Source organism: Microtus pennsylvanicus, chromosome 15, assembly GCF_037038515.1.
Source record: "Microtus pennsylvanicus isolate mMicPen1 chromosome 15, mMicPen1.hap1, whole genome shotgun sequence".
Classification (NCBI taxonomy): Eukaryota; Metazoa; Chordata; class Mammalia; order Rodentia; family Cricetidae; genus Microtus; species Microtus pennsylvanicus.
The window spans coordinates 22,244,926-22,255,014 of record NC_134593.1 but is presented as its reverse complement, the minus strand read 5'-3'; the positions used below and the strand labels follow the sequence as shown (position 1 = coordinate 22,255,014).

At 47.9% G+C, this 10,089-nt stretch overlaps 1 protein-coding gene across 1 annotated transcript in view; it reads left to right on the top strand.

The window, feature by feature from the left end:
- Window positions 1–8,530: 8,530 nt before the first annotated feature.
- The window catches only part of LOC142835620 (guanylate cyclase soluble subunit beta-2-like), a 55,767-nt gene continuing 54,208 nt past the window's right edge, over window positions 8,531–10,089 (top strand). Inside the window, exons 1-2 of the mRNA XM_075949230.1 lie at window positions 8,531–8,548; window positions 9,170–9,243. Coding sequence (XP_075805345.1) covers window positions 8,546–8,548; window positions 9,170–9,243 — 77 coding nt within the window. The 5' untranslated portion in view covers window positions 8,531–8,545. The remainder of the gene's footprint in view (window positions 8,549–9,169; window positions 9,244–10,089) is intronic.

Genomic DNA, 10,089 nt, shown 5'->3' with positions numbered 1-10,089 from the left:
ATAAAAGACCCAGCTCAGACAAAAAGCAAGGTGGGTGGCACCTGAGGAAAGACACCTGAGATTGTCCTTTGGCCCGCACACACATGCACATGTGTGCACACATGGGCTCATAATATGTAAATGCACAAGAGAAAGAACAGAAGGAAAGAAAGAAAGAAATTCAAAAGAGAGTGAGACTCCCTGGACGTTAGCCACTGGCTTCCTGTCCACTCACCCATAACTTCTGACTCCATGTAAGTCTCCTGTTCCTGGGTTACTATGCGACAGCTGAGAACACAGCCACCTGGTGTTAAGCCAGCGTGGCTCTAACAGGAGGCTGTCTTCCCTGCACCTTTTATAGGGATTTGTCTCTTGCTGTTATTAATAAGTTATCACAAATTACTATCTCAATAGTGATCACAAGTGAGTTATTATTATAAATTAAGTTACCATAAATATAAAAGCATACAATACCCACAAGTCTATTCTCCTAAAGTTTGGAAGTGAGAAAGCCCAAATCAGCCATATTGATTAAGTGTGGTAGGGCTTGTTTCTCCTGGAGGCCCTCTCTAGTCTCTGGAGATGCCCGCATTCCTTGGCTAGTGGCCCTTTCTTTGCATGGCCCCAGACTCTTCCTCAGAGCTCTGACTGCTCATTTGGATCCCTGCCTCTCTTTTATAAGAAAATTTGCAATAATATCAGTCTCTCCTATTTGGGTAATTCAGGATACTTGATTCATCTCAAGGTCTTTAATTTAATAAAATATCAGAATCTCTTTTGCCAGGCAGGGTCATGCTCACAGGTTCTGGGGTTGGGTGAGCATCTTTGGGAGGCCATTCATTTTCAACTGTACCTATTCAGGACCACAAGGTAGTCTAGTCCTTATGAACTCGACTTGATCACTACTGACACTTGATTCTGATAGCTCAGTGACAAGCTCATTTTGGCAGAGCTGCTATTCCCAGATCCCTTTGCCTCCTACCCTATGTTACGAGTCGATTCTGTCTTGCCAGATGGCTTCCAGTTTCAGGAGGACTCCAGCTATACAGAATCCCCAAGTAGATGAATATGGTGGTTCCATTCTGCGAAGAAGAAGAGTGGTGGGCCTTCCATGGGGTCTTTATTAAGCAGCCATTATGTAGAATAAAGACAGTTCCTTTTCTTCAGTAGCTGGCAATCCAAAGGAGAGATCAGCATGAACCTGGGTTAAACAGTCAAGATCCTGTTGCTTCATCCAGGGTCTCTACCTGCACAGGAAATTTATAAATATAGAGAGTTTATGTCGCCTAGGCTTGGGGAGGGAGAGGTTCTGTGGGTGCCTGGAGTCCTGAAAGATGGATTTAGGCTCCAGCAGACAGTTCCAGAGGGGCATGTTGTGTCGGGGAACAAGCATTCAAAGAACAGCCCATCAGAAGTGTGGGGAAGAAGTGCACAACCAAGAGATGCTCCTGATGGAAAGGCGGGGTTTTCTAACAGGCAGCCATGGAAAGGAGGTGAAGTTGAAAGAGTTGATCATATGGAGATAAAGCATCGACCATGGGCTGGGGCTGAGGTGGGAAGGAGGAGGTGAGGCAGCCTCCTGAGAAGTTGCAGGAGCTGGAGGAAGAGGTAACAAGTCTCCAGGATGTTGTGATAATCAGTCTGAACTGTCCATCCTCAGGAGGCATTCTCCGGCCTCCTGTCTGCTCCTGCTTGACCTGGCCTCCTCAGTTTCTCCATCCTGTTTGATCTTTCTCCTCCTGGGATCATGGTGTTCACCCAAAGACATTGCCAGATATGGCCAGGAACCCCTGGGCTGGATCTCTCTGTGATCCGTGTGTGTGTGTGTGTGTGTGTGTGTGTGTGTGTGTGTGTGTGGTTTAGCCTGCTTCCCCAGTGGCTATCTGCCTCCTGCCAGAGTTGACACTGAATAGATCTCATGCCACACAAGATGCCAGCATATGATGGATATTCTCTTGGGTGGGGCAAAGGGCATTGTGTCTTTGTCGATTTATTTGTCATTTGGCCCAGAATACTGAGCAGCGCTCTATCCTGCGTCTGGGATTATAATATGAATAGAGGCCTGCCTGGCTTTAATTCTGTGGGCGGGACGGACATTGATGACAAGATTGCATTGAAGTGTGAAGTGCCAGAAGGATGGCAGCAAGCTCTGCAGAAGGTCCTTGATGTCACCCGAGTTTTGTCACAGGAACGTCTTTCTTAGGGAGAAGAGGCTAGCGGGGAAAGATTTTGCGGGCCTTGCCAAGTTTCTCTCCAGCTCTACAGTCAGCTCGCAGGCACTCCCAGCAGGCACTCCATCCCGCCAGCAGAGGACCTCTTGGTTGTATTCACCGGGACCTAACCTGAGTGGATGGATGCTCACTCACACAGACACTCCCCGTTTCTCTCGGAGTCCTCTCTGTCCTCGGTGCTTGGAACCACGCTAATGACAAATCGTGGGTGGGTTGATCTGCAGCTCATCTGAATAAGCAGAGTGAAGTGTAGGCACTAAGATCGGCGGACAGCAAGAGGCAACAGCTTGTGAAGGGTTTGGGGGCTAGAGAGGGATTCAGGCCAAGGCTGTATCATGCTGGAGGAGGTTTGGCTCGTTTGAGGGGGCTCAGGGCTTCAGTTCATTCATGAGATATTACAGAACAAGCCGAGATGTCAAACACTGAGTGCAGGGGAACCCTGGAGCAGAACGAGATGGATGTAAGCTGGATGTATGAGCAGCAACCAGTTAGCATGGGGGTGGGGGGGATCTTGAGGACACATATGTCTCAAATGTGAATCTAGTATAATTATGTTTTATCATCATCATTATTACTACATCCTAAATGCTTAGATTATCATTATGCTTAGCTCTGTTATTATTATTTTATTTTTTAATTAAAAATATGTATTCATACTTGGCAGTGATGGCAATGCGTTTAATCCCAGCACTTGGGAGGCAGAGGCAGGAAGATCTCCAAGTTCAAGGCCAACCTAGTCTACAGAGTGAGTTCCAGGACACCCAGGGCTACAAGGAAAACCACTGTCTCAAAATAAAATAAAATAGAATAAAATAAAATAAAAATGCATTCATTTATACATGTTCATTTATAGATACATGAGCTTATGTATGCCATGAATGTGCAGGTGCCCAGGGAGGCAGAGGACACCGGGTCCCCTGGACCTGAAGATATAAGTAGTTGTGAGACACCTGATATAGCCACTGGGAATAAAACCTGGGTCCTCTGGGAGAACAGCGAGTGGAACCCTCTTTCCAGCCCCTCTCCCCCATTTTAAAGACAGTTTCCTTATGTAGCTCTGACAGGTCTAGAACTCAGTATGTAGGCTGGGTTGGCCTAAAATTCAGAGGTCTTGCCTCCGTTTCCCACGTCCCAAGATTAAAGGTGTGTGCCACCATCCTGCCTCACTATCATCATTGACATCATCATCATCTTCAGCCTGACGTCAGACCCAGGCTGGACCCAGACTTCCTGTGCTGTAACGGCGCTTTGAAAGACAGTGCACCTCACGTATGTGGTTTAACACTTCTAACTTAGAGCATTAAGGTGATGATTAAGTGATCATTACTTGTCTAAGTGCAAGGCCTGTCCATATCATTAACTGGCTATAATGAAGCAGGATTAATTACCGCCTAGGCTATTAATTTTTGCCACACACTTAAACAGTAGTGAAATAAAACTTCCAAGAATGTTCTAAGCATCGCTGAAGGAAGAACCAACTAAGAAAACCACTTTCAGGAAGACAGAGTACCAACTTGTGGTGAAAGTGGGCTCTCCAAAGTCACGTGTCTGCGGAGGGCTGCTCCGGGCCCCCAGCTCCTGATGCAGAATCATGTCTGGATGGTGCCTGGGTCCTCACGGCAGCGGCTGGGGCACAGTGGGAATGGTCAGTATTGCGGCTAACATTTTCCGGGCTTTCAAAGCACCCGTATCTAAGCGACAGTCAGTTGTCTGCAACGTGACAGTTGGGTTATCTGTTTTGCAGGTGGCTTTTACTTTATCAAGTGAATCAGATTCAATTAAACTTAAAGGAAGCTGAAGTTGGTCTTAAATGAGCCCCTGCATGTCACGGTACATTTAGATTTATAACCACCTCTCAAGCCTGTTTCTGTGTGTAGCACTGCAGTTAAAGGACAGTGGCCTGGAGAAGATACTAGCCCCAGTTTAGGTTGGTGATCAAGGCTGTGTAGGGGGAGCCAACCTCACACCCCGCATCCCTCTTAAGGATCTGCCTGGGTGCACGACTTTGGCCACATGGTGGCGCTCTACGCCCAACAATTCCCGGTCCGCCGCTGACTGAAAATAAACGGCAAACCGAAGAGAGGAAGTGAGATCCGGGTAGTGTGGGCACGAGTCCGCAGGGAGGCGATCTGGGTTCGTGAGTGGGTGTCCTCACTGTGGAAAAAGCCTACGCTCTCGCTGGTTTCCTGGGTCCCAAGCGAAGACTCTGATGTGAAATGAAAGGGCTAGGTGCTGAAACCCAAGCCTCGGTCCACATGCAAATCAAAACTCCCATCTTTCTTTGTTAGAAGAGGGAAAACGGACCAATAAGACCTGATAGCTGACTTTGCTAGAGAAGGGGACATCACCTGATTCCCTAAGCTTTTACTGTAAAAGAAAGGGGGCAGTTCCAGCTTTGACCCCCCGGCTAGCGTGGCAGCCTCAAGAAAGCCTCTGACTTCATCTTTCGGTGTGTGTGTGTGTGTGTGTGTGTGTGTGTGTGTGTGTGTGTGTGTGTGTGTGTGTGTGTGTGTGTGAATTAGAGGACCAACTTTACAAGGTCGTTATAAGGAGGAAAGGGAATTAGGCAGACCAGAAGGACGTTGCTCATATCCATTGGAGCAAACCCGGCAGTGTTGTGTGATTTATCGTAAACCAAGCCGAGTGCTTGGTGCCAGGTGCAGTGCGGGGGTGCAGAAAAAAAAAAAAAAACAACCCGATGATTTCCACAGCTGGTGTGGCCAGTCTAAAGCACCCTGTGGCTGTGGGCATTTAAGGAAACAGACTGCTTGGTCTGCCGGTATTGGTTCCCCTGGCTTTTGAATGCTGAATTAATAACTTTGGAAATAGAACTGAAAGAAATTTGCAGCCTTTGGTTTGTTGGTTTTCATTCATTTGTTTTGAGACAGGGTCTTCCTGACTTGAGTTCCTCATCCCCCTGCCTTAGCCATCCTAGCGGTGAGATTACAAGCGCCATTCACACCAGTCTTCTGACATAAGTGTTCGGTTTTGAAACAGGTTCTTGTTCCATTGCCTGGTCTATTGTAAAACAATCTCCCAACTAGCTGGGGCCACCAGCCAGTCCCACGGTGCCTGACTTGAAACTCTGGCTTTAACCCCAGATATACCTTCAGCCTAGGCATCCCCACCCAAGCCACCTTGAGGTGTTAGCCACGCCAGGGGAGATCAAGAAGCACACAAAGCTAGACAAATGCACATGTAAAACACTCAACAAAACCAGCTGAGGGTGGGGTTTTTGCGCTGATCTTTGCCCCTGATACATACTTCTAATTTATATTGTTAAACAATAGCTAAAGTTTACTTGAGTGTGTGGTATCTTGCCTTTCCCCGCTGTCCTATGAACAATGAAAGTTTCTCGTTGCACATAACAATAAGATTGTCGTGCTGGGTCAGCGTTCATCTTACCAGAAGTGCACCCGACGAAGCTGTGTTTATAAATGTCCGCTTAAAAGAAAGGATAATGTCCGATTCGAGTGTACTGGGAAGGGAGCAAAACGTCAAAATGGCAGTCACAGCGGAAGGAAGGCGTGCTTTATGACTCAGTGCGTGTGGAGTTTGAGAGCAAGCAAAACCATCCCCAAGTCCAGGGAAGAGAGCAGTGGAAAGCTGGGGACCAGCTGGCAGAGAAGGGGCACCAAGGGAACTTGCTTGACAATAGAGACACTCTTATATCTGGGTCTGAATAATGCTGGCATATACGTTTGCCAGAATTCGCAGGACAGTTCACTTCAGAGTAACAAAAGGCAACCATAAAAAAAAAAAAACAAAAAAAAACCCCAAAACTGTCCCTCAAAACAGTGGTCCCAGAATATACAGGACGCCCATGATGTCATGGGAAAGGAAGGGCTCTTTCCATACAGTAACAAGTCCTTCTTGGCTGCTTGAGCAATTGACAAACACATGAAATGTCAGCTAATCTTCTCGACAGCTCCGCAACCCGGGCACGGCTTTATCCGTGCACACACTGTCTTTTCAAATGTTTACGGAGTATTTACAAAGAGTCGTCTTTTGGGTGGCAGTTGTAATTAGGGAAACTGGCAGAGAAAATTAACACATACCATAAAAGAGGGATAATTAGGCCTCTGCCATATACAATATTATTATCAAATGGCAGTCGCCCTCGAGTCCGATTGGCTCATTCACACTGGCCTCGTAAGGAAGCTCCTCCCTTCCACATTACTCTGGTTATGAAGCTGCCACGTTCCACGGATGATGGGCCATATGGTACTTAACATCAGAATGAAAATGAGCTTGTGCTTTTTGTGCGAGATGCTGAAAATTATTAGAAAATCAGAAAGCCTAATTCCCACCAAGTTCCTGAGACCCGCCATCTGCTTCATGAAAAAGAAAGGAGGAGGGTTTTTTTTTTTTTAAGAAAACCATTTACTTATTGTGAAGTGTGAGTATTTGTATGTTTGAAGAAACAGAGTGGGGGGTGTGGGCTATAAGGGGGAGCCAGAGCAAGGCCATTTGGCAGGGCCGAAAGAGCTGTCAGCTGAACGTGGTGGGAAGGGTCTGGGGAGCGTAATTATGGAAATCGTCTACTCTGGAGGCGGTTTCTCAGGACCACATGTCCCCTCCACATAGGAGCAGCTCGGAGTCACCGAGCTTTTGCAAATCTGCAAAATCACAATTTTGTAGTGAGGAGGGGCTTCCCGGGGTCCTGGTGTCCCTGAGGGTCTGGCCTCTCTGTAGAGTGGATGGTGAGAGCGAAGAGAGGGGATCAAGGAGCCGGAGGAAGTCAACGATGGGGATGCCAGGAAAGCTTTCTCAGGGAAGCTGCAGCTGTGTGGGAGGGGGCTCTGGAGAGGAGAATGTGAGGGGTACCCACCCTTTGCCAGGCTGGAGCTCCTGAGACCCATGGCCAGTTGTCTTCAGGAGAGCTCCAGGGTCTGTCTGGACAGACGTCAGTGAACCAGCGCAGCCTCCTCATGGCCAAGGTCATGAGATGCTGTCTTAACCGAATGTCACATTTGAGTGGCTGCCAGGGACCTCTATGCTGTGTGTTCAGGAGGGTCTAACACACCCTCCTCCTTCAGTTTATTGCATTTATTTATCCGTCCTCTTGTGTTTGCACCACAGTTACCAGGTCCGCTGGAACAGCCTCAGGCAACACTCATGGGATCCGGTTAGCGGCTGGATTTCTCATCTGTAACCCCAAGAGACACTCAGGAAGTAGACTTCAGGCCAACAGCTTACCTGAGCCCTCACTATAGCAGTGATTCAGTGGTTCAGTGGGAGAAGAAAGTTTTCAGGCCCCAGGGGATGCCACATCGATAGCATTACAGGGTCAAGTGCTGGTCGAGGCAGGCATTTCTTGGATGTCACCCAAAGGGGTTTCATTAGAGGCCTCCCAGCAGAGACTCTCCTGTAAGAGGCCGCTTTCCTGAGGGATGCAGGGGTCCTCTTGAAGCCAAGTTCAGGGTTCTGGGAATGCGCTTGTGACCTGGCGTCCAGAAACAGCGTTGCTGCAGTGAGCCCCCATTTTCCTCAGTCCTCAAACACGCTGTGTGTAAAGCGGCTCTGTCAAACAGCAGACAGGAATTTCTGCGTCTGTTTCTCAGAATGAACCAGGCACACCGTTGACCTCAGGATTTAGGGGCCGGAGACAGGCAGATCTCTGAGTTCAAGGCCACCTTGGTCAATCTAGTGAGTTCAAGGACAGCCAAGGCTACATAAAGACCCTGTCTTGGAAGAAAGAAAGAAAGAAAGAAAGAAAGAAAGAAAGAAAGAAAGAAAGGAAGGAAGGAAGGAAGGAAGGAAGGAAGGAAGGAAGGAAGGAAGGAAGGAAGGAAGGAAGAGGGAGGGGGAAGGAAAGAAGGAAGGAAGACACCAGCCATCCTCTATGGAGGGAGGGCACACACGGCAGAACCAGCATGAAGAGTCACCAGTCACCAGAGTCTTGAGGGTGTGGCAGGACTGTGGCTCTCTTTCCCTTCAAGTCCCCCAACTCACCACACACAAGTGGCAAGGCCATCTGGCCAGCCTCCTGGAGTTCTACCAGTCTCTGCTGTATGGGCTACAGCCTCCATGGGGAGAGCATGGCGCCAGGCTACCGTGCTGACACTCAGGGGGATGCTTCAGGCTTCACACTTAACTCCTGAGAGCTTAGCTCAGGAGATGTGCACCCCGCTGGGGTGGCAGGTGGCAGGTCCTGATGCTCCCAACAGCGACAGCCTAGCCTTTAAGTCCCTGGGCCGGGTTCAGCAGAAGGCCGTGGTTAGTTCTAACTTCATTGTGGAATTATCTCCACAGCTGCAAGACAGCTTCCAGAGACTCAACAAGCCAGGACACAGGGTGTGCAGCTTGCTCCTAGAGACACGTCGCTGGACATCATGGTAAGCAGCGAGCGGTGGCCTCTGTTCCTAGATTCATTTTTTAAAGACTTTATTTGCTTATTATATATGCATTTTTCTGCCTACAGACCAGGAGAGGACACCAGATCTCATTACAGATGGTGTGAGCCATCATATGGTTGCTGGGAATTGAACTCAGGACCTTTGGAAGAACAGTCGATGCTCTTAACCTCTGAGCCATCTCTCCAGCCCCTAGATTCATTTTCATAAAGAAAAAACAATTTGTACTTTTAGTAATTTCTTGGACCTGATGTGAAGTGTGTACCCTTAGTCTTCCAATGTTCATTGTAACACCTTTGAACCCTTCATCTAACAAAAGAAGCTTCCTATTCAAAGTGGGGCCCCAAGGAGCAGGAAACACCTTCTGAAGATGTAAGATTAGAACTCCGGCTCCCACGATCCCTGTATGCACTCTACCAGCCTCTGGCTGCTCAGTTTTTCCTCCACCAGGAAAGAGTGATAGCTAGTACTCAGTGACTAGAGAACCGCAGAAAAGCCACAGTCAGCTCCCGAGGGCCACACCCACCTGCAGATACCCACAGGAAAGCTAGGCCTAAGGTGGCATGCTTCATTTTCCAAATTTTCTCTCCTTTTGTGTTCTAGTATGGATTCATCAACACCTGTCTGCAGTCTCTTGTGACAGAGAAGTTTGGTGAAGAGACGTGGGAAAAACTGAAGTAAGTGCATCAAAACAGAGTGAAGTACCTCGTGAGCTTCTACGTGGTCTGCTGTTGTATATCAATAGGAAGGTGAAGCACCCTGTGGGCTTCCACGTGGTTTGCTGTTTGTTTTCTTTTGCTTTGAAGGATTCCAGTATTTTACTGATTTCTTGATGAGAGAGTCAATTGAGTGGATAACTGTACCCTTCTAATTCTCAGGGAGTTTTAGTGACGTGGAGACACTTAAACATACTAGCTAGATACGGAAAAAACTCCTTAAACCATATCTGGATTTTGTGCAACTGTGTCCACGTGTGAGTATGTGGTTACATGTGTATTGTTTGCATGGAGAGGCCAGAGATCCATCAGGTAGCTTCCTCAATCTCTCCCACTGTCTTTTTTGAGATAGAGTATCTCACTAAACGTGGAGCTCACTGATTTGACTAGACCGTTGGCCGACAAATTCTAGGGACAGGCTTGCCTCTGTTTTCCCCTACCCCTATGCTTGGGTTACCGATGTGTACCACCATGCCCTGCTTTTATGTGGGTGTTAGGGATCCAAACTTAGGTCCTCGTGTTTGTGTGACAAACACTTTACTGACTGAGGCATCTTCTCAGCCCCCCGTCTTCTCTATTCCTAAAATAAGCCTTAAAACAGGGTCCCCCAGATGTTGATAAGCATTCACAAGATGCTAGCATGAATTTCATGAATGAACTTCCATTGCACTCTTGTCTCTCTATTCTTATGTATCTCTCTCCTAACGGTAGGATTAAACTCAGGGCCTTGGACATGCTAGGTCCTTAGCGCTGGCCGACACCTGCTCATTCACTCTTTGTCATCCCTAATGAGAGAGCAAATCGTGG